The sequence below is a fragment of the Carassius gibelio genome, chromosome B21 (genome assembly GCF_023724105.1).
Source record: "Carassius gibelio isolate Cgi1373 ecotype wild population from Czech Republic chromosome B21, carGib1.2-hapl.c, whole genome shotgun sequence".
NCBI classification, from domain to species: domain Eukaryota; kingdom Metazoa; phylum Chordata; class Actinopteri; order Cypriniformes; family Cyprinidae; genus Carassius; species Carassius gibelio.
Genome location: NC_068416.1, coordinates 22954857 through 22980363, shown reverse-complemented (window position 1 = coordinate 22980363; position 25507 = coordinate 22954857). Strand labels below are relative to the sequence as shown.

The window sequence follows — 25507 nt, the reverse complement described above, 5'->3', positions numbered from 1 at the left end:
GCCAAATATTGGCTGATATGTAAAATGTAAAATAATAAAGAACTGTTTCCTTGCAAAATAAGCTTAAGCACCAAAATAACTAAAGAAATGAACTAAAAAAATAAAACAATTTTATATATATATATATATATATATATATATATATATATATATATATTTTTTTTTTTTTTTATGTATAATACATAATTAAAAAAATATATATAATTAATTTAAATTAAAACACAATATATAACAATTAAAATCCAATTCAAAATATAAAGAAGCATAAGTGTATAAAGTGTATACAATAAAATTAAAATTGCACTGACCATGCTAAATCTATTGATTACATGCGATCTTAAATGTTTATACATAAAACAATAGGTATCTCAAGATGTCTTTTTAAAAACTAATAAGAACAACGACAAAATGGAAAGGTCATGACAAAATCCTACTGCACGTTCATATTAAAATACAAATCAAAAACTGCAAATGTCCTTTGTGACAATGTTTTTACATATATTTTAATACAAGCGTACTAAGATAATCATTCAATTAAAGTATACAAATTATGTATTTCTAGTATTTAATCCTTGAACTGTGGGCCCCAAAAAAGATACTGAGACAAAGAAACCTCTGGTTCTTGTTTGAACAGAAGGACACACTTGCTCTGTGAGGGAAGAACACAGAAAGCAGCGTGTTTACCCGGCAGGTACATACTGCTGATGCTGGGCGTTTCCTCCTCTAAGGGATCGTCCTGGTTGTGTTCGGCTGTGTGGGGTGACTGGCTGCTAGGATCTGGGTCTCTTCCTGTCTGCTCTCCAGAACTGCCCGCATCCTGCCTCTCCTCAATGGGACTCTGAGAGCCCAATGAAGCCTGGACACGGTGAAACACAGAGTAACAGTGATAATGTTGGTTAATGTTCATTTGTCCCTGGTTAGTGTGAATCAGCATAAAGAAATTGGGAGGTAGGGAAAGTCACTATATAATATTTTATTACAAGTAATTTTGTCAAGTGTAGCAAAAAAATAGTTTCAAACTTAAACCCAAGTTTATTATCATGTTTCTAAAGTGGGAGTGCATAAAACATAGGCCATTATATAGTAAATAAAGCAAGAAGTCTCTTATGCTCACCAAGGCTACGTTTAAATAAAAAAATACAACAATATTTTGAAAGATTACCATTTAAAATATCTGCTTTATATTTGAATAGATGTTCTGGATAATATTATTAAATTTCTTTCAAAAACAAGAGCCAAAAACTACTGACTGATTTCAATATAAATAGATAAATGCTGTTCCCAAGAAAATTAAGCACCACAACCGTTTCCAACATTAATAAATCAGCATATTAGAATGATTTCTGAAGGATCATGTGACTGTGATACTAAAGCATTTTAACTTTTTTAAAGGAAATTAAAACCGTTTTATAAACCGCATAAGAGCATAAATAAAAATTCTTCAGATTCAAAACTTTTAAACAGTAGTGTATATATGACTGGTTTCTGGTTTATTAATGTGTTTTACCTGTTTGATGGTAGTTGTTTGGACGCTGGTTGTGTTTCCTACGCTCTCTTTATAAGACAGCAGAATGCTGCGGATTTTATACACCACCTGATATATTTCAATCAGCACCTCACAGGGCTCATATCTGCAGTCAAACACACACACACACACACACACACACGGAGTGTTCAAACTATTGGTTCATCCCAGCTGCTGCTGCAGAAGGTTGATCTGGATATTCATGACTGTCAATTCATATTCACTAAATTCTCACTCTTACAAATGAGTCATTATGGCTGAGGAATTTATCGTGTGAGATGTCCCGCAGTACAGAGAGAGACAGGCACTGACACTTTAATATTCACATACAGAGTCATTCGTTAAATAGAGCATATATTTATTTAATCTGGGTCAACTAATTAAAGAGTTCATTACACTATGGCAGAAGGGAGACGTGGGAAGACAAAAGGTGCTCAAGACATCTAAATGAAGAGAGAGAATGAGGGCGAGGTGTGGATCTCACTTACTTATCCTGCCAGTAGGCTTCATGAAGGCCGGCATGTTTGAGCAGAGCAGCCAAACTACAGCGACACGCCGTCTCTAACAGAGAGTCTCCCACTGATCCACCATTGTCCCAGTCTGGGTAAAAACACACATGTGATGGTCAGTACTTAGACAGGAACATGATGATCGTTCACAGTTCTTGTGGTGCAAATAAAATCAGGTAATTCTTACAATAGATATAGGCATAGATTTGTAAGGAATAGAATTCACATTCCAGCTACGAATGAGGGATCGGTTTTATTCTATGGTCATATTAGGAACTATCAAAATGTTCCTCGGGTGCAAAAGCCACTTTTCTAAGTATCTGGCTCCAAAAAAGTATGTAAAGAAATGTCTTGCAATATTTTACCTTCTTTTCATTTTTTACGCACTTAAACAAATCCTGCCCATCTCTTACCTCGACTCGCTGCATACTCCTTCATCTTCCTCCAGAGGGCGCTGGCAGGTTCTCGTAGGGAGCCAAGAGCGAGTTCCACGAACGTTGTGTTCTCTTCCGACAGCCGCAGCTCAGCTAGTCTTACATCTCCACAACCCATGAACACGGCCTCAGTCAGCCAACCCATTGCCCAGTCTATAGGATAACGTACACAGATGAGTATTTATTTATCTGTATTTATGTGCGTGTTCATAACACACAACAAACGATAAGCTGTTGCTTCCTGTTGGCAGGTCATTACCCAGCTGTTCAAAGTCTATCTCCAGCCCGTTTCTCAGGAGCGGGTTACACAGCCAGAACTCTGCGGTCTTCTCCTGGATGGAAGGGGGCGGGCCCTGAAGCATACCTCCCAGGCATCGGCCAATGGCAAGAGCTAAAGACCTCTCCAGGTCTAGTAGCCACGCCCAGTCTTCTGACTCTGGCACTGTGATTGGCTCAGAGGTTTCAGATGCTTCTGCAATAGGAAGTACATTCACATTTAGACATTTAGCAGACGCTTTTATCCAAAGCAACTTTCAAATGAGAACAATAGAAGCAATCAAAACCAACCAAAGAGCAATAATATGCAAGTGCTAAGATAAGTCTTGGTTAGCTTAGTAGAAGTAGGCCTGTGTACTGTATCTATCTTGATGATCTTTCATTTGTAAATGATTAAGTTGTTTTTGAACCGTTCAAACCATGCATTAAGGTATTCGGAATGTTTTCTGAGAATGACAGAAATACATAATTCTGGACCTTACCTTCTGAGGTTCCTTCCAGCTCCATGTCCTCCAGGTGAGCAGTGTTGGGCAGGTAACAGTTGAGCTCATTGAGATGTTCAAGCAGAGTGAGCAGGTGAGGAAGAAGGGGTTTGACCACAGCCAATGGCAGCAGGAGCAGCGAGTACATCACCTGACACAGAAGACTGCCCGCCACCGAACCAAACAGCACAGCTATAGAGAAACATAACTCAATACACTGGGTCTGGATCACAGGGTGGCTACCAGGATTGGAGGAATGGAAGGCAAGATAAATGGATGGAATAATAGATGGATGGAGGGATGAACGGATGGACATGTGAATACTCTAGTAACTCTGGTTGGATGGACTGATAGATGGATGGACGGATGGATAAATAGCTGGACAAATGGATAACCACATAAATGGATGAATGGATGGATGGCTGCATAAATAGATGTTTGGAGAAATGGATGGATGAATGAATGGAAGACTATTTAATGGATGGTGGGATGGATAAACAGAGAGATGGATGGATGAGCAAATAGCTGGTCAAATGGATAATACTAGATAGATGGATGGACTGATTATGAATGGCTACAAGGATGGATGGATGGATGGGTGGATAAATAGATTGACAGAAGGGGGATGGATGAATGATAGATGGATTGATGAATAATGTTTGAATGGAAAAAGGGATAGATGATAAACTGATGAATGGGGATGAAGAGATGGATGGATGGATGGATGGATGGCATTGGCTACATGGACAAAAGTATAGATGGAGAGATGAATAGATGGGTTGATGAATAGAGGATGATGGATGGCTACATAAATAGACAAAGGGATACAGTAGATCAAGGGATGGACAGAAGGGTACTTTAAAAGGAGGGATAGGTTGGTCAGAATGGTTGGTTTGATGGATGGACAAACAGACAGAAAAATGGACAACTACATGAATGAACGTATGGATGTAAAGATGGATGGACTGATGGATTGATAGGGATATGCATGGGCGAATTACTGCATTGACACATGGATGGATGCATACACAGATGGGTGGGTTGAAAACGGCTGGTGACTGGATGTATGGATGGTTCGTTTGATGGATGGATGGCACATAAAGTGTGTTCTCACTGTGTAGTTTCTCGATGACATGTTTGTCCAGTGTGCTCTCCTCCAGCAGAATAGTGGATCTCCTGAAGGTCTCGGCTGCGTAAGGCAGCAGCAGGCACAGGTGTTTATGGAGCAGCACCACACTAATGTCATCCTACACAACAAGCAAAGACTTATTATGCAGACCACCCCCGGGTTCTGGAACAAGAACTTTTGACTAAACATGCTCACAAAACAGTATTTTGTTTCTTAAAACTACAATGCATAACCACTGCAACTGGCAGCCAGTGGGAGCTCTCATATGGAGTGGGTTTTAACAGGAAATGTGTCAGTGTTGTACCTCAGCGCCTGTGTGGATGTAGCAGTGGGCCAGCAGGTGTCTGTGAAGGGCTGACAGTAAGTGGTGGAAGTGTGATGGAGCCTCCGTCTGTTTCTGGGACTGACTGAACTGCTGTTTATCACTGTTCTTCTCCAGTTCGCCAAACGCTCGCTCCTGCATGAACAACCAGGGAACAGAGTGAACAGAAAGGAGAACATATTATGATTTGTGTTTTGAGTTTTTAAAAGTTTTTTCTAAAATATATCACACATTAAATCCCTTTTAGAATTTTATTTTGAATTTTATCTACATCAAAACATCTCAGTTGATTGGCTTTTCCTACAAGCAATTCCCATGTAGGAAGTAGGCAGAGAGCTTTAGAAACAGGTTTACATTTTTGCATACATAAATTATTAAATTAAATTAGTATTATTATATGCTAAAATTCAAAACTTTTTGGTTAAGTAAGATTAAAAAAAAAAATCTTGTTCACCATGGACTGTGAAAACATTTAAAACGTTACAAAATATTTATGTTGAAAATATACATTAAAAAATGCTGTTCCTTGCACAAAAATATTTTTTATATTTTAATATTGATAATGTTTCTTGAGCACAAAAACAACTTATTAGAGTGATCTGAAAGATCATGTGAAATGGTAGACCAGTGGCTAACTTTTATGGATGACAAAAAGCTTGTGGGTGCTGTGCTGCTGGATTTCACAGCAGCTTTTGATGTTATTGACCATGACATTTTACTGTCTAAGCTTAAGTGCTATGGGTTTTCACATCAGTCTGTGTCCTTGATAGGCAGTTATCTCTCTGGTAGAAGTCAGCGGGTATTTTTCAACGGGAGCTTTTCTGATTGTAAACAGTTGTCATGTGGTATTCCTCAGGGCAGCTGTTTGGGTCCATTGTTGTTTTCTGTGTTTGTCAATGATTTGCCACATGCTGTTTCAAGAGCAGATGTTGTACTGTATGCAGATGATGCTACAATGTTTTATGCATCACCTACAATTACTGATATAAGTTGTACCTTGCAGAATGAACTTAATGCCATTACAAATTGGGTGAAACTTAATAAACTAGCTCTCAATATATCTAAAACTAAATGTATAGTCTTTGGTACTAAACGTATGCTTGGCAAGCCTTGCAACTTAAATCTAATTATTGATACATCTGTGGTAGAGCAGGTGAGTCAGACTAAACTCTTGGGTGTGAAGCTGGATAGTCAGCTCTCTTGGGCTGATCAGATTGACCACATTGTGTCTAAAATGGCCAAAGGCATTGCTTTTTCCCGGAGATGTTCAGTATATTGTCCACCATTAGTTATGAAAACAGTTGTCCAATCTTTAGTTCTGTCACATCTGGGGTACTGCCCAGTAATTTGGTCCAGTGCTGCACAGGGACATCTGAAAAAAATTACAAATTGTTCAGAACAGAGCCGCAAGAGTAGCCCTTGGTTGCTCTTTTCGCTCCAGTGTGGATAAAATGCATACCTGTTTGGGCTGGCTAAAGGTGGAGGACAAACTTAATATAAGTCTTCTCTGTTATATGCACAATGCTCTATTTAAAAGCAATCCAAAATCTTTTGTAGATAAATTGGTTTTTAGTGGGAATTGTCACGCACATGTTACGCGTCAGGTGAGCTCAGTTGTGTTAGTGGTTCCATCCGCAAGGTCCAATTGTATGACAAGAACAGTTTTAGTTAGATCGTCATCTGCTTGGAATAAATTGGACTTAAGAACAAGGTATATATCCAACATATGTAATTTTAAGAAGACTCTAAAACAGATTATTATTAATAGCATTACACCAGTTAATTTGTGACTTATATAGGTACTGACATTTTCAAATGTTGTATGTGTGTGAATGTGTATATGTGGATAAATGTATACATGTGGTTATGTTATATGTAAGTTATATGTATATTATATTTGTGTATTTTTAATTGTACATACGTTTCAGCACATTATGGGCCCCAGGAAGACTAGCAACCACATTGTGGAAGCTAATGGGGACCCAAATAAATAAACAAATAAACAAATAAACACTGAAGATTGGAGCAACATTGATGAAAATTCAGCTGTCATCATAAGAATATAACATTTTAAAATATATTAAAATTGTGTAATATTACTATTACTTTTTGCTGTTTATCAAATAAATGCAGCCTTGCTCTGTTCAAAATTACAAGAAAAAAAAACAAATTAATATTATAAGTTACATTAATTATATATTAAATATATTGTCAATTATATATTATATTCTTATATAATAACTCTTCATTATATATTATAAATTATAAAATCAACAAATTAAAAAAATCAGTGTCCAAAAGATGTCCAAGATGTACATAGTTTGGGGTCCAGATGCCAACTTCATGATTGTCAGTTTATCAAATAGCAGTTTTAAAAGCATACTTCCTTTCCTAAACCAGCATAGGAAAAACCTGGAATCATTAAGTATTTGGGAAAGATGTTAATTAATATGCTAATTTAAATTCAAATCAACTGAGGCTTGAAAACGAAGAACAACTTTGGTGTCTAACAACCTAAAAAACTGTTGAACTGACTGTATAGAAGCCGATGCTGAGCAGCAAGGTCTTCAGGAGCACTTCAGCCAGGTGGAGTTGGTCTGGAGCTTCTGAGCCTGAGCTAACACTTCCTGTGGGGCGGTCAGGGGTGGGCGGCAGTGCCAGTCCTGCGCTCAACTCCCCAGGTGAGCTGTATCCCAGCAGGGATGCCACGTGACTCTGTTCCTGCAGGCTGTTCAGCACCATGTCCAGCTGTAGACGCTGTAATAGTAATCACACAGAATCATTCGAGGAACAGCAGGGGTTTCTCAGCAAATGTTGATATATGCGCCAGACTTTAATATAGTTGTGTTTGCATACCTGTCCTTTAGAGAGGCTTTCCCAGCTCTCTGGACCCTGAGGTAACAGCGAGTGTAGCAGCTCCGTTCTCTCTCTGAGAGGAGGCAGCAACAGAGATGCTCCGATGGACAGCGTGCTCATTACCGCCTCAACACACAAACAAAAATTAATTATCATGGCGTAGGAATGACTCATACGCTGGCATTCTGACGGATGATTCAGTCAAAAAGTTAAACTGAACTCTTGAAGGCTGTGAAGAGTCGTGTACCCTGCAAACTCCCTCAAAAAGAAAACCGAGCCAAAAGATTCCATCATCTTAAGAGTTTTGGACATGTGGGCGGAACTCCAGCAAGTATTCTGATTGGCTGGAGTCGTTTACTGTTATGTACTGTTGCCAGAAATTAGATTAGATCGAAATTAGACAAAATATTTGTTTTGAGCCTTAAAAGTGCTGTATGGAAAAAAATATATAATTTTTTTAAAACCTATAATAAACATATAATACTAATTTTACTTCGTGTGGGGAAAAAAAATATATTAAAAATAAATATAATAAAAAATACAATTTATTACGTTTAATGAAAGAGTCACAGAAGCTTTCGCAATGGCTACAATTTCTATTTTTCACCAGCTCCCATCAAAAAGAGCCATTTTTTTTCTCTTGAACACAATGTTCTTCATTCAGAAATTAGTTTTATTTATTGCAATATTTCATTCTCATGCATAAATTAAATTAGCAACTTGGATGAAAACACAGCTACTGACAAATAACATACAGTATGCCGAGCCAAGTATAATTAGCCAAAGAGCACAATAAATCACATTATGAAACAGATATTTATAACTATTCAGCACCTTATGCAAGCTTTGTTTCTTCAAAATTAAATTTAAGGAAAAATAAAAACTACTTTTCAAAGGTCTGGGGTCAGTATGATTATAGAAAGAACTCTTGTATGCTCACAAAGGCTGCATTTATTTGATCAAAAATACAGTAAAAAGAGTAATACAAAATATATTATTATAATTTAAATTACCTCTTTCTTATTTTAATATATATATATATATATATATATATATATATATATATATATATATATATATATATATATATATATATATATATAAATGTAATGGATTCCTGTAATGGCAAAGCTAAATTTGGAGCTCTAGAAACATTTGTTATTATTATCAATGTTGAACACAGTCAAAGCAAACAGCTGCTTAATATTATTGTAAAAATGGTGATGCATTTTATGCAAATTATTCTGAATTGTGCAGAACCAATAACTGTAAGCAACACTGAATTAGCATACAATGCAGCAAAAGTACTGTTTCACAGCAGACCTGTTGTATGGAGTCTGGTACATTAGAGTCGATGAGTCTGAAGAGCAGGTTCCTGAGGGGCCGACCCTGAGCACCCAGCACTGTGGCCCCCGTTCCCCCTGCGTGGGCCAATGACAGGTGGATGGACAAGAGTTTCATACACAGCAACACAAACTGGTGATGTTCCCTGGAGTCGAAACAGAGAGAGGTTTAAAGATGAGAAGTCTAGAGTGACCTTTACGGAGTGCCAGGCCATATGCTGCTCTGACCCCATCCCCGTGGGCATGGAGACGGTTATGGGCTTGTGCCAGATACCCCTGCGGCTGTGTGTGTGTGAGACATTCCTGCTATAGGAGTGTCTTTCAGCAGCTGACATTGACACAAAGCAGAATTTTTGCGCTTGCCTATGCAAAACTCTCTGACACAATGCTAGGGTGTGCTAGGTGGTTGCTAGGGCACTGCTATGCATGCAGCGACTTGAGAAACAGTAAAAATCTGAAGAAGAAACTTAAAGGTCAGTGGTTGGAGGAGTAGAATAAAATAAAATAAAACGGTTAACGTTTCCTGGGAGCTTCCGAGTAATAGAATCAAGACATTTGACGCACACTCTCTCTTTCTTTGGAGACACTGGTGCAGAATTAAATGTTCTGACCTCAAGGTCAACATACATCACTTACCATCTTGAGGCACCAGCAGGAAAAGATCTACGATATTATATAATCTGTATGACAGCTCTTATGTAATCTTAAAGCTTGCAGTTGACAGATGTGAACTACTGACATCTGACATCGCAAATGTCTATGAATCAGATTGGCATTGTCGGAGCATCCGTCCATAATATGTAATGGCACTTTATTCTCCATTTTGTAGAGTGAAACAGACATTTTTTATATCATAATTTCAACTAAAAATAAATAAAGAAGCTCAAAATATAACAAATAAAATCATGCAAATCACAATCCATCTGTAAATCTGGGAGGGTTGGTGCTAGGTGTTTACCTCTTAGAGGGGAAAGGTGCAGGTGGTGTGTCCCCACTGATACGATCGCAGTAACGCTCCAGGAAACTGCGCAGGTATGTAAACGTGCTCTCCTCTAGATCCACACAAAACGGCCTGTGCCAAGCCACCAGCTGCCTGCCAGCACACAAACACACACACCGATAATTCACACTCAGTCCTGTCAGGAAAACAAAGCACCTGAACAGCTGTGAATAATGGAAAATGTAAATGCGATTGTATTAAAACATTAGCGGTGGAACTCACACTAGATAGCAATACCGGTTTGATTTGCATTACAAATATGAGAATGGTGCCGTTTCCTGTTGACTCAAACTCATTTAAGGACAAATTGGTTTTGGTTTAGATCAGAAAGATGGGGCTTTTTATTCCATTTGCATTATCCATAAACAATGAGAGAAGCAGATAATTAAATACCAAACATGAAAAGCCATCAAATCTCAACTGATGAACACAGTTTTCTCTCTCTTCTCACCTGTCAGTGGGAACCGCTGTCCAGGCCAAGCTGTGGGAGGTGCCTGCAGTAATCTGCTGTATTGACACCCCTTCTAAACCAATCACTTTCTTGGGTTTGGTGACTGGCGTTGAGGTATGGCCCTGCCCACACTGCCCCATGGCATTGTTGCCCCAAGCAAACACCTCGTTTTCTGTCCCACAAACCAATGAAATTACTCAAGCATTTTCTTAGAAAAAACTAAATGCAGCATCAATCTAAAAAATCCAATTTCGATGAATAACAACTTATATTGCAGTCTCTTTCTGATACAAAGCTATCAGATGGCTTCAGAATAATTGAAATATTGCACACAAGTTGTATAGACTACTTTTTTTCATTTCCAAATTCTCCATTTGGGATTCCATGAGGTGAGTAAATAATGAAAAATATAAATGTTTTTGGTATTATATTCCTGTAATCCTTAGTGTCGTTATTGTTAACTACAGTTAAAATTAATTTAATTTAATTTCAATAAGTCTGAAACAAAATGAACATGTTGTCTTGGCAATTAACTGGTATGTTCCTAAAACTTAAACTAAAATCCAAATAAATTACAGCTATATTATATACATATGTATATATATATATATATATATATATATATATGTATATATATATGTATATATATATATATATATGTATATATATATATATATATATATATATATATATATATATATATATATATATATATATATATATATATATATATACACATATATATATATATATGTATATATATATATATATATACATATATATATATGTATATATATATATATATATATATATATATATATATATATATATACATATACATATATATATATATACACACATATATATATATATATATATACACACACATATATATATATATATATATATATATATATATATATATATATATATATATATATATATACATATATATACATATATATATATACATACATATATATATATATATATATATATATATACATATATATATAAATAAAGAATCAAATAAAAAAAGGACAAAATGTATTAAAAGTAAACGGATATTAAAATAAAAATACAAAAACAAAATGCAAATTTTAAATATGTATGAATATAACAATAATTAATCAAATAAGAATAAAATACTATAACAAAATAAGATACGAATGAAACAGCACTGATCAACAATTTATTTTTATAAAATGTTCTATAATGTTTTTATAAACTGAATTACTATAAAATAATTTGATGATAATTTGCAATGCATTATTTATGCAAATAAATTTAAATATGCAGTGTAAAACACATCATACTCTGTAGACTTAATTTAGAAAAAAATAATAATAGTTCTTGTCTTTACATTTTGTAGAAGAGCGGAATCTCCATCTCTCTTACCGTGAGACAGAGCGAGACAATGGCTGTCTCCACAGGAAATGTCTATGATTTTTGTGATACTGAGCTCCTCTATCAGTCGAGGTCTGAGTGAGGTGGTCTCAGACGAGCCGCAGCCGAGGCATGAGCCACAGCCCCACGCAAACACCTGCATCGCACACACACCAAAACACAGAGACGTCAGAATTTAAATGGGCGGTACATATTTGCTCAGCATTATACATGAGGTTGTGTATACCTGGCCAGCAGATGTCAAAGCCAGTGACGACTGGCTCCCAGCACACACTTTTCTGATAATGAAGCCATGTAGGGCTTCAATAACTTTAGGCCTGTACACACGATTTGTGTCCCCATGTCCCAGTTTACCTGTAACACAAACACAGTTTACACTTACAGAACTGCCTCTAACATGAATAATAGTAATTTAAGGTGAGTCCAATTCAGAGCCCGTGTTTGCACTTGTTTCAACTACTGGCTTTATATTATGCCTTCTGAAAACACTTTACGACAGCTGTTTTTTTAAACAGGTTTGAGTCTGTCAGCACATGTGACATCTCATAGTGCTAACTCCTAACCATAGGGTTGTGGGTTCAAATCTCGGGCCGGCAATAACATGACTTAGGTGTCCTTGAGCAAGGCACTGCTCCGGGTGTGTATTCACTGCTGTGTGTGTGTTCACTGCTCTGTCTGTGTGTGCACTTTGGATGGGTTAAACGAATTCTGAATTTGGGTCACCATAGTTGGCTGAATCTCACGTCACTTTCAAAATGGAAATCAGAAATTAAATTCCGACTGATTTAAGAGGAAAATGTGGACATCTACAGAGATTTAAAAAAATAAAAATTAAATAAAATACTACAGAATATGGCCATTTATATGAAACATCAGCATACCATTGTCTCCTCCCCCAAAGGACCAGACGATTCGTCCATCTTGAGCCACAGCGATGGTGTGAGAGCTGCCACAGGCCACTTGCCCGACCCCACTGATGTCCTTCACCAGAGTGGGCACGTTACGACTGTGACTGTCGCTGTGACCTACATGACCGGCCGACAGAGGAGAAACGAGACTGAGACAGACAGGCAGAACTTCTGACACAACAGTCTGAGGGATCAGGCGTCCTGTCGACTGCCTGGCAAATGATTTCTCTATGGATTAAAGAGAGAAAACTGAGCAGTGTGCACCGTGCACAGCAGTCATTCAAACTCTAAAACCAACTCCCGGAAATCAATAGTGAATTGTATTTCACTGACAAAACCATGTTTCTAAGAATAGATCCTCAGACCTCAGGTGTGTGTTTGTGTGTGTTTAGTGATGTTGATGGTCTGTAAGAGGAGAATGATGTACCGAGTCGACCGAAGTCGCCTTCCCCCCAGGTGTACAGCTCTCCATCATTAGTCACCGCAGCGCTGTGTCTGTATCCAGCAGACACACACACCACCACCTGCAATACACACACAGCCAACACACACTTTAACAATTGAAATGATGTTATGAGATTTGAGATGTGTTACTGTTTCTGAAATATTAGTTGTTGTTGGACTCTTTTGTCGTTACTAGGGCATCGCTTTGTGGTTCCTAGGGGATTTGATTTGCTAAGGCTTTGCTATGTGATAGCAAGGTTTTTTTTTTTACTTGTTTTGTTATCGCTAGGGTGTTCTTTGGTTGCTAGTGTAGTTTCTATTGAGCTGGTGATGTTAAGATGTTTCTATGGTGATGCTATTGTTTCTAGGGTTTTCGCATATATGCTATTGAGTAGCTAGAGTGTTTGCCAACACATTTATATGCTGTTTCTAGGTTTTCTGGGTTTGCAAAGGCAATGCAATGCAGTTGAGGGAAATGCTATAAATTAGACACTCGCATCCAAACGTACAAATAATAACTTCTGCATGTAGAAAACACCCTTTCTCACCTTTCCTAACAGCGGGCCTTGTATAATCTTGGGGTATTTCTGTGTGGCGCTGTTCCCGTGGCCCAGTTTGCCGTAATCTCCATCTCCCCAGCTGAACACCTCTCCCTCCGCCGTGACAGCCAGCGTGTGTCCGTCTGATCCCTTGGAAGACGACACCTTCCTCATGGTACGAGGCGGCTCCAGGACCAGCTTCTTGGGCATGGATTGGTTATTAGAGTCTCCCAGTCCCAGCCGCCCATAACTACCCTTCCCACAAGCCTTCACTGCCCCATCGGCAGATACAGAGAACGTGCAGTACTGGCCTGCCTCAATCTGAAGGTGGAAAGGGAAGAGTAGCGTTTAGAGCAAAGTCAATTGAATTAACAACAGAGATGGTCTAAACTGTATCAGTGTATCTGTTTATTATGTGGCTGCTGTTATCCAAAATGCATCTCAATAATAATGAAAAGACATGTCCATATTAAATAGCAGAGACTTCAGATTAGTCTTTGCACAACACATACTGTTACATTATAATCAAACACAAACATATATACACATACACATACATATATATATATATATATATATATATATATATATATATATATATATACACACATACATATATAGACATACATATATACATATATAATATATATATATATATATATATATATATATATAAACAAATCTATTACCTTTCAAATTAGAAAAAAAAATACCCTTATAATTTCACATTTCAATATGCATATTTAATTAAATAAATACATTTACAGATCCCACCCCTTCACTTCTGGTCACCTCTTAAAGCTGTAAATAAATAAATAAATAAGTTTAAATATAAAAAAACAACCAAAAATAAATAAATAAAGAAAGAAAATATGACAACATATTTTAATATCCATATTTAATTAAATATTAATATTTTAATATCCATATTTAATTAAATAATTTTACACTCTATATATTTGGCCCTATATGATGCATCTCATGCAGCTAACAATGTAATTTACATATATTTCGTTTTTTCTGTCATACAGGAAAGTGAAACCAAAGTCCTCCATAATTTGAAAAATTGCAGTGCCATCCAGTTTTGTCCATCTAATATGAATGAGCTTACAGACCAGACAGAAAAAGGGGACCTTTTAACTAAAAGCTCTGTTTTACAACTGTCATATTGAGTGTTTCAATCGCGCTCATTAATTTTTTCTTGGAGAGATCAGTCTCCTCGTCCTCACGCTGTTTCTGTTGGAACTAATGATAGCTTCACGACGGCTTCCAGTTATTTGGATTTTCAATACTCTTGAGTAACATAAACCCACACAAACCATTTGTGCATCGCTGAAGCCCTGAGCCAGTTTGGGTTGTAAAATCTTCTCAAGCGTTCCCTCGGCGAGCTGATGGCTGCTGTTGCTGCCCCACACGTACACCATGACAGCATCATTCTCCAAGCCAGAGGAAGAGGAAGACCCCGCGCTGCATGAGCACAGGCAGTTAGAGGCCAGGGTGCAGATCTACAACACACACACAGGCAGATTAAAGATCTGTCACAGAAGACAAAGCCTGGCAATTTTTTGTTAACACTGTATATTTCAGAACACTTGTAGGTTTATTTGCACAAACACACCTCTTCAAAGAGGCAAAGAGCAACATGTGAGAGGCTACAGAGTCCATCTGCATCCTTCTTCAGCACCTGAGTATTGACGGATTCACCACGAACAGCCTGGAACAACAACAAATTAAAACCAATAATACTAGCAGCTGCAATATCTATGGCTAATTGAAGTATGGTAGAACCATTGGCCAAATATATATATTTCTTTTAATGATGCAAAGCGGAGTAAAACAGATTATTAAAAAAAAAAACAAATAAAAAAAAATGTAGGGTAGGGGCTTGTTTCTATCAATTGGTTGTTGAATAAACAACCAATTTTTTTTTTTTTTATTTAAGAACGAAACAGCTGTTGGTCCCCATTGACTTCCATAGTAGGGAAATAAATACTACAGAAGTCAATGGGAACCATCAACTGTTTGATTACCATAATTTCTCCAAATATTTTCTTTTATGTTCAACATAAAAAAGAAAATCATGCAATTTTGGAATGAACATGAGGGTGAGTAAATGACAATTTTCATTTTTGGGTGAACTATCCCTTTAAGAATTACGAGGTCAGAACAAATTAAATTAAACATATGCACAAATAAAAGGGTTCACAATCAGATTAATACCATGCACTAAGAAATTAATAGGGTAAATATAATGCTTAGAATAGAACACAATGTGTTCCAAATAATGAACTCTTTCCAAGACATCTTGGTAATGGCTGGCTAATATGATTTTAAAATAAAAGCATGCATTCATGTTTTTTAATTTGCCAAAACCGATTGAATGATATGAACCTAAAGTTAAATGGCAACCCTAGTCACTTCCTTAATGGATTAAAACAAAATATGCCTAGAGAAAATAAAATGTATAGTAGGAATTTTTAGGAAAAAGTGACCTGAATGCCAAAGTTGGTTAAAACACAACATTCAAATCATTATTTGTCTATTGGTTAGCATTATTCAGTTGCCCAGGTGACATTATCATGAAAGGAAATTAATTTATTATGTTTTGATTGAAGAAAGTCTTTGGCTACGTTCATAACCAGCTAGTGGTCCAGAGAACGAATTAACCTTGACATCAGGAGTGGGAAAATCTTTATCCAAACAGTTCCTTTAGTACAGGGAACAAGTTCTGCTGAACTTCAAGCACTAAAGTCTTGAAGTAGACATATTTCCCATTGATTACGACATGAATAAATTAGAGCATGGCACATGGCAGGTCTGGTGTGGCTCCGGCGGCTTTCAGATCTGGGAAGATGGCCAAAAGCTCCCGGTCAATTGCAAGCCACAATATTAGTTAGAGCAAGGAGATATACGTTTAAATCATTCCTGCCCTCCATGAGAGGAATACAGAAGGGTAAACTACGGTATGGCAGTAATGTATTAGCAGTAGCTATTAGCAACAACAATTTGCTTTAAGTGCTGAGGGTGGGATGAATAAAGGAAGGAAAGTGTTAGCCTTGCCTCAGCACCGTAACTCTATACCCAATTGTGTTTGAAAGAGGCACAGCTTTCTATATTAGAGCCCATTAGTATTAATGTATATTACTTCACTCATGCTATTAGCATGACCGCTAGGTCAGCCACATAGTGCAAGAACACACCATGTGCTGGCGCATCTGTTGCAGGGTTTGATGGATCAGATCGTAACCCACTCCAACTGTTTTAGACGTGGTAGAGGAAGCAGAGGCAGCCAGCGCCACCTCCACCCACTCCAGAAGGAAGCGCAAGGACCCTCTTTGTAAGGCTAACGAGAGGAGGAGCTCCAGGGATAGCCTGCGACCTGCCCGATCCGCCCCGGACCCGCTGACCGCCGTCTTCTTCAGAAAGTCTCCAACTTGCGTAAGACAGTCAAGCCCCACTGTTGGGATCTTGTTCTCGTTGGCCAAGGAAAGAGGAGGCAGGGCAGCCAGGACTGAAGACGCGGTTGCCAGCACCTCGTTGCACAGTGCTACGTCTGGTGGGTTCTCAAGACGCCCACGCTGCCAACTCTGCCTCAGTAGGGCAAAAAGGAGACTCAACCCAGTCCGGACTCCCATTTCAATGAGAACATCTGTGCCCGACTTTGAACGGGAACTGCCTGCTGGCCAAGGCTCAGACACTGACTCTAGAGCACCCCCTTCTGCACTGGAGGATGAGGGCTGGGGAGGCAGCGGTGCTCGGAATCGGTCATGATACTTGCTATGGAGGGCGTAGAACACCCTCTGGAGGACCATCAGTCTGTGGTGCAGGGATAGGGCAAAGGGGGTCCTCGCCAGCATGCGGTGGGCAAGGCATCGCTGACTGTGGAGCAGCGCGGACAGATATTCCTCCTTCTCCTCCTCAGCGCTGGATTCGTACTGGAAGTCAGGCAAGCGTGGACCCATTAGGTCCTGCACTGGTTGGGCCAAGCCCACAACCTCCTTGTTGTAAACCAGTTTTGCATAGAGAGCTGCCGCTCCGTGGCGTGTGGCTGTCTGAACGCTGTCCTCCGCCGCCCAGGAGCTGTTCAGGTGCTCCTGCCACTTGAGCATTATGTGGGTCTGAGAAGGCACCATCACTGGACATTATTCACATGCAAGAGGTACATAGCTGGAAGAGAGAAAAAAAGAAAAAGAAAATTTAAAATACAGTTCAAGACCTAGCAAAGAGATCAGTTTCAATAGGAATAGGAGTCAATATGAGTTTTGAATGAGGATAAAACATTTATTCACCACATTGACCAACAGGAACCTGCTGGGTTTGAAAGTGTCTTGTGTGTTAGAGGTGCTTTATGCATCCCTATGCTACTGACAATAGACTTTTGTGTTTATAAAAAAATGGAACATCTTTTAGCATTTTGTCACTTGGGTGATTACATATTCTAAGTTCATGGAACTCTTCTAAGCCCGAAAGTCTGAAAGTGGTTGATTTAAAGGGATAATTCACCCAAAAATGAAAATTCTGTTATTAATTACTCATGTTGTTCCCAACTCATAAGACTGTTGTTCATCTTTGAAACACAAATTAAGATATTTTAAATGAAATCCATGAGCTTTCTGACCCTGCTTAGACAGCAACGAAACTACCACTTTCAAGTCCCAGAAAAGTAGTAAGGACATCATTAAAATAGTCCATGTGACATCTTGTGCATTCAGGAGAGTTACTGACACAGGAGCCGGCTTTCTGAGGTACAACCTGGATGCACTTACACACAGAGGAATCCAAATACATGCATTGTAGTTCTCTTATGAACATGCAACAATTAAGGTTGAACCACTGATGACAAATTGACTATTTTATCGATGTCCTTACTACTTTTCTGGTGCATGAAAGTGGTAGTTTCGTTGCTGTCTAAGCAGGGTCAGAAAGCTGAGATGCCTCATTGTTACTAAATAATAAGGAAGCATTACATATATCCAGTCAAGTTTCTAGGCAGCTAAATAGATTTTGGAGCAGAGCTTATGTCTGGCATTTTAAAGTTTTGTTTGTTATGGTGCATATTGCAACAGTCTGCGTTTGTTTTCCCCAGTCAGGATGTAAGAAATGTACCAGAAACCATATGTAGAAGTAAATCAAGGTCATTTTCCTGAGGCACGCTCTGATTAAACATGAAGAACACATTATGGTCACATTATGCACAGCTTACTTATGCTGATGACAACAATAGTCATGCACTACAGATAAACAGCGAATCACTTGGCCCTTACATCATTGTGACTCATTAATCAGAAGGTTTAGACTTCACCCTAATCTAGTTAGTATATCTAAAACTGATTACAGACTCCAGCAGCTGTAACTAGCCTACAAATAACCTAATGACAGATGCTGTGAAGATGAAAACAGCCCGACAACTCCCAGGGTTCACCTTTCTGGGTCTCTTTCCAACCTCAGAGACAGTTAGCTTTCATCTGAAGACGTAACAACGAAAATCTCCATTTGTTTTCAGAGCTGTGACATTTTAAAAACCTCAGTTTGAGTATGCGATGCATAAGTTCAAACTCTACTAATAATTAGTTTTTTTAGCGACTGTATTCTTTTTCGAGCATTCCAACACCACCAGACTGCTGGAGGTGGGGTGTAGATTCATTTAAACATGTGTTGCGATGCTCACACATATGCCCTATCTCCAGAACTGCTCTGACAGTCCCTTCATGAGCATTTGACCGTTTGATTTGAGTAAAACTAGCGTCACATCACATACACAGAACTCTAAAAGTACATCAACCCGTCAAAATAAAAGTCTGGTTTAGTTAAAAGACAAGCATTTGCCAGATATGTATTACTATTGTTCAGCGGAATGTACATAGCCTACTAATAAATAAAAAAAATCAAACTTTTTTTTTAAGGTTTAATCACACAACATTTCTTCCATGTTTTATTTTTAATAATAAATCCCCTTTGTTTACCAAAAATTTAAGTTAATGTTCAATAATTAAAAGAAAAATTAAATGAATGTTTTATGTGTTTGATGTTTAATATGCATCTCAGAAAATGCTTTATTTAAAACCCAACTGAATGGCACTTAAATGCACTTAATTCATCGGTCAACTTTCTTGTCATTGTTCACAGTACAACTACAGACAGAGAAACAATGGGTAATAATTAGGGCTGTCAAAAATAGCGTGTTAACGACGTTAATCAGTTGTTTGTCGTTAATTACGTCAAATTTTTTAACGCATTTCACGCATGCGCAGTGTGACAAATTATTCAGGGCAGGAAAGTCTCGTCGATCTCTGAATTCTCAAGATAGTAAAAAACAGCGCGAGCGCCGTGACGAAAACACAGAAGAAGCTTAAGGTTTTACCCGAGTTACTCTCAAATACATTCATGCCAAGCTCGATAAACAGAGACGACTTTGGTAGTTGATACGCTGGAGCTTCTTCCTGTTATAGCGTCCGGTGTTTCACACTGCGCGTGCGCAGAACGCCTACATGCAATACAGCGAAAATTACAGCTGTTTGAAAAAGCATATGCATTCTTACTTGGTTTTACTGGCACTTGAAGCCTTCAGAACGTGAAAATATCGATCCTAAAGTATTGTGGCAGAGCAAATGAACACCTCCCAAAAGTGTGCCCAGAGTGCAGAGGGCGCATGTTTGTGTTTCTGAGTTCATTCTTTTGAGTTTCTCTATGCATAATTTCATAGATATGTGGCTATATTTAACCACTGGTTCACCTAAAACTCTTACACTATCTGTAGTTAATTGGCATGGTTTGATATAGTGCTCAGGTAAATTTGATCTAAGTAAATGTTAAACTTTTGAAATCCAGAAAAAAAGAACCACGTATTGATGCATCAATACATGAAAATTATGTATCTGTGTCCTGTTATTTATCTTTTGGTATGCATTTCAGAAAAAAAAAATGGTTAGGATTCAGGTGTAATTGCAAACAGTGATTAATCATGATTAATCCACTGAAAATTCTGATTAATTTGATTAAAAATTTTAATAATTTGACAGCCCTAGTAATAATTAAATGTTCATTTTTGATCTATGCAGTGCATTCTATGCATTTAAAAAATAAAAATATATATTTTTTAAAACAGAAACTTAGTAGTTCATTTTTAGAGAATTATTAGGAGTCTTATTTTCTCTTGCATAATTAATATTGCACTTTAATTAAGCAAAAACACATTTTATCTGATTACTCTATGGAATTTTTGGTAGAATACTGGATTAATTAAATATTCGATAGCTATAGCCCTATATTAAAATAGAAAACAGTTATTTTAAATTGTAATAATATTTCACAATGTCACAGATTTATTATGGTTAGGATGAGAGACATTCTCACGAGTCACGATATTATATTTCAGTCTTGGAAAAATATGATAAGCTAAAATATGAATATGAAACCTTCCTTGATTATATCTGGAAATCATTAATGATTGACATGATGAATCCAACACTTGCACAGCAGTATGATCTAAAATGAAAAACTCCAGGACTAAAACCTTGAATGAACCAGACACCATCAGTCTGGGAATTGAGCAACGTGAACGCCTGCCTCAGTTTCTCTCACGTCAGTGAACCCGGTGGCGTTCTCGTCACTTCGAGCAAGTTACCACTACCACCCGCTGGGCAACATGACCCAGCACTTCCACGTCCGAGTCTTACACCCCGGAATTTATTACACCCGACAGCCTCTAGGGTTTCACTAGGAGTAAAAATAAAGAGGATGCTTCTCAAGGCTGCTTCACAGTTATGTGGGAAGTGGTGTGGGACCGAGTGTCACATTCCCGGGATCTCTGACTAATCCTACAAAAACCATGACAATAACAAGTCCTTAATGTTTCGGACTGTTTAAAGAGATCCTGAGCTTATACTCTGAGGTGTTTACCACTTTACAACAGACATACTGGCGCGAGTACAATGTGCTGGGTGTAAATATAGACAATCTTCAGTTACACGTTACTATTAATGATGGGAAAGAGGTGGTTATGCACACAAATAGTACTTTAGAGCACATTTACAAATAGATCAGTTTTAAACTAGTGTTGATCTGATAGCTGTTGGGTGTTCTTTTCAAATTGAACTAGAGGACAGAATAATGGCTGGGTTATTCCCGCCAAAAAGTTCAGATGTGTTGGATATATTCATTCAAATTTTGTGAAATATTGTGAAATATCACTGCCCATCCTGTTAGACTTTTGTGAAATCGCTTTATGCTTAATAACATTATGCTACAGGAAGTGATGCCATTTTGGTGGGAAAACAACAGCACCGACATCAATAAGCACTAGCAATAGATTTCATCTTGTGTATATGCGGTTTACCATGTTTGTTTAACTTTATAACAATCAATCCAATCAAGTTTGATAAAGTAACACTATGATTAAATCAAACATTCAAAAGATGGTTAAAAATACCCAAGTTAACCATTAATAATATAAAAATTAAATATTAAAATAGACCCTTGTGAATCCTAATCTCAATGCTTTACCAATTTGTGCATCCTGTTAATGTCTGTGTGTACATAATCACATCTTACCAAAGCATTACTATGAAAGTAGGCTACATCTTTTAATGGAAATCCTTTCTTAAATGACAACACAGGCATTGTAGTGTTGAATCTTTTTACAAGCATTCAAAAGAGTGCTGTATAACAACAATGAAGCATTAAAAATTGGGACTGTCTCTTTTGCCTTAATAGAAATAATTCCTGAAATGTTTTCAAGCAGTTCTTGGAAACCCCTGATGCAAATGAGCCCAGAGTCAAATGACGGAATGCACAAATGATGTTAACCGAAAACAGAGAGCACATATGGAACCACAGGGTCATTCCCAGCCACAGAGGTGAAGGACTGAGCTTGAATCAATCAGACAAACATAAAGCTGTCCAGACAAGATTTTCCATTGCCAAGTGCTATTGCTGTTGACTTTCTGATGAAGTGAGACTAAAGTGGATTCAGTTCAGCTATTCAGAATGGTCTGAGGGGGGTGATAGTCTGAACAATGACAGCTAAAACTTACTTCCAGTCTGATCACATTTCAGACAGAGGCCATCAACACATAGGGGCACACCGAGATTTCAATGCACAACTACAAAGCTGAGCTTTGAGGCTTTTGTTGAATTTGAGAGCAAAATGTCTCCTGAACACTGTAAAAACATTAAAGGTTTTGAGAAACTTAATAATTATTTTATTAAACCTGATATAATCATTCATTTTAGCCTATGTAACCGTCTGTACTCTTCTGGAGAAACCCGATGGTAAAGTTCTGTCATCAGTTACTCACCTTTATGTCATTCCAAACCTTTAACTTTTTGCTTTCTTCAATGAAATGCAAACTAATATTTTGCAGAAGCCAATATAATGAATGTCAATGAGGAATCAAGCGGTCAAGGTAAAAAAAGAATGACAAAATAAGGGAGCATAAACTACTTTATATGACTTGTGAATTATATTCCAAATCTACCATGTGATTGTTTTGTTTGGAAACAGGACATTTACACTCATGTAGGGAGACCATACGTCCTCTTTTCATGGACATGTCCTGCCCAGGAATTTTTAAGTAAAATAAATGCATACTAAAATATGCATTGGTATGACTGTTCTCTGTAGGTAACACCTTCTCGCATGTAGCAATTGGTATATTATGCATAAGGCCTGCATGCTATTGGTCAAACTCCTTTTCAGTCATGACTTTAAGCAAGTATGAAAACAACAAGAAAAAAAAAAGACAAAACCTGGACAATTTAGGCAGTTTAGAAAACCCGTCCAGAACAAGTGGAAGTATGGTGACCCAGCTTACAAACATTCAAAAATTATAGCATGTTTAATTCCACAAATTCTACAAGACATGCAAGAACCAATGACGTTTGACTTCACTGGCATCATACCTGAGGCAGAATATTTAGATATATTTAAGTTTGAATATGTGTTGAATATTGTTGCAGGTTTGCAGCGATATTAGTGTGAGTGAATGATAACAGCATTATATTTTGGGGTGAGCTGTCCCTTTAAAATGGCTTGCTTGAAGAAACAATGGTGATGGTTCATGGGTCACCTGTTCTCTGCGGAAAAGACCATCCTAGGCTAGCATGAATTTCCATAGTTTGGTGCTTGTCTCTGCTTAACTAGTGTAACCAGCAGAAAGCATTTTTTAACCAGCATGGTCCTTCTAATGAAGTTGGTTGACAGGGTAAAAACAGTACAGGCATCCAACCCAGCAAATAAAACTACACGTCCTGGTCTTTTCAACAGGGTTGAAGGGTTTGAACACACCATCTATAACCACTTCACCACATCACCCCCAAGAAACTGCTATTTGTTCAGCATGATGGACCAGAAAACATCAGATATGATCTGTCACACAACCCACCATGCATCTAAACCCCGCTCTATGATAAATACAGCATTATGCAAAATGTAACCACATTAAGATGAGCTACCAGAGCAACATGCATGAACTGTCACTTAAGAACGACTTACATTGTTGCATCAGCTGGGACTCAGCAACAGTGATAGATACAAAAATAGCTGACATATGATGACGAGCTCAACTGTTTAACGAACTATTAAACCACATCAGTTACGACAGATACGAGAACACACAATTCATCAGATAGGATCCTGTCGAATGAAACATAAAAAAGACAATGTATATAATGCTTACCAAGCGATCCGATCTACGGTCTTCCTTCTGTCATTCACGCCCAGCAGACCAACTGCCCCCTGCAAGGCTCTTTAAACCTGCTGCCTAACGTTACCAGAAAGGACGTCAGTCATGTACTTTATTGTGAACCATATCCTGTATTTACCTTCAAAAGCACACAATTTTGAATGAAATATAACTAAACGGCACTCGGTAAAGAGGAGTTACGCAATGCGAGGAAGAAATGCCGGTTAATCTCGCGCTGAGGGTGTTTATAGTAGGGTAGGTTGCAGCTCCGCAAGCTGGTGCTATGAAAGATAGCTGCGTTCGTTTTCGGGAATGCGCGTGTAGCGGTGGACTTTACGCATACGGCGTAGTGTCATGACGTCATGACGTCTTGACGTTTATATCGTAACGCCCCGTTATGTCTAGCTTTTGTTTATGACACGTTATTTTCCATTACTGTATTTAATATGTAAATATTTAATTAATTATTATTAATTATCTTTTTTATTTTAAATATTCATGTCGTTTTTAAACGCCTTTGCATGTCTTTCAGATTTTTGTTTTGCCCAATGAGACCCGAATTATCCACAAAAAAATAATAATTACAAACAAACAATAAATAAATATACTGAGGCCTTTTTAAAGTCTAGAATAGTGACATGACATGTGACTCTTCACTCTCTTGCCTTTGTTTAATGGAAACAGCGCCATCTAGTGCTGGATAATCTGCATTGCAGCCCCTGGACGTATGACGCTCGTGTTCTTTTCCAATATAGCTTATATATTTATGGAGACTCTTTTTCCGGAAAGGGTATTTAAAGAGTTTGACTTTGAAATATATATATATTATACAGATGTCTCATTAATATTCGAATGTTTATTTGTATACTTAATAAAATGTCATAAAATTTGACTATTTCATGACGACATGTACAACCAGGTCAATGTTTTAATAACATTTACATTTCTGAAATCATCATATTGGGTATCTTGATGTCAAATTAAGAAAAAAATATTGCAGAGAGCCAGATTATTTTATAAAGTTCAGTTTTTCAACCCCATCAGCTAAAATGTGCTACGTTATGACTTTCAAGAAATATATCAATGTTTTTTTCTTTTTTTTTAATTGTTCAGGTAACATTAAAATAATTAAAATGGAAGCTTGGGCATATTGTATTTACATTGTATGAATCCATTAATGTAAGACACACATCTTGTTAT

At 37.6% G+C, this 25507-nt stretch overlaps 1 protein-coding gene across 1 annotated transcript in view; it reads right to left on the bottom strand.

Annotated features, from left to right (window-relative positions):
• LOC127986182 (probable E3 ubiquitin-protein ligase HERC1) overlaps nt 1–24591 on the bottom strand; it is a 55061-nt gene extending 30470 nt beyond the window's left edge. Inside the window, exons 1-22 of the mRNA XM_052588435.1 lie at nt 24302–24591; nt 16826–17792; nt 15244–15339; nt 14945–15130; nt 13635–13946; nt 13070–13166; nt 12616–12870; nt 11961–12088; nt 11726–11870; nt 10328–10499; nt 9835–9969; nt 8857–9022; nt 7534–7659; nt 7213–7434; nt 4660–4812; nt 4341–4473; nt 3227–3418; nt 2728–2940; nt 2448–2621; nt 2014–2125; nt 1508–1631; nt 685–856 (exon numbers count right to left, since the gene is read on the bottom strand). Of these exons, the coding sequence (XP_052444395.1) occupies nt 685–856; nt 1508–1631; nt 2014–2125; nt 2448–2621; nt 2728–2940; nt 3227–3418; nt 4341–4473; nt 4660–4812; nt 7213–7434; nt 7534–7659; nt 8857–9022; nt 9835–9969; nt 10328–10499; nt 11726–11870; nt 11961–12088; nt 12616–12870; nt 13070–13166; nt 13635–13946; nt 14945–15130; nt 15244–15339; nt 16826–17758 (4246 nt within the window). The 5' untranslated portion in view covers nt 17759–17792; nt 24302–24591. The remainder of the gene's footprint in view (nt 1–684; nt 857–1507; nt 1632–2013; nt 2126–2447; nt 2622–2727; nt 2941–3226; nt 3419–4340; nt 4474–4659; nt 4813–7212; nt 7435–7533; nt 7660–8856; nt 9023–9834; nt 9970–10327; nt 10500–11725; nt 11871–11960; nt 12089–12615; nt 12871–13069; nt 13167–13634; nt 13947–14944; nt 15131–15243; nt 15340–16825; nt 17793–24301) is intronic.
• Between the last annotated feature and the right edge of the window lie 916 nt (nt 24592–25507).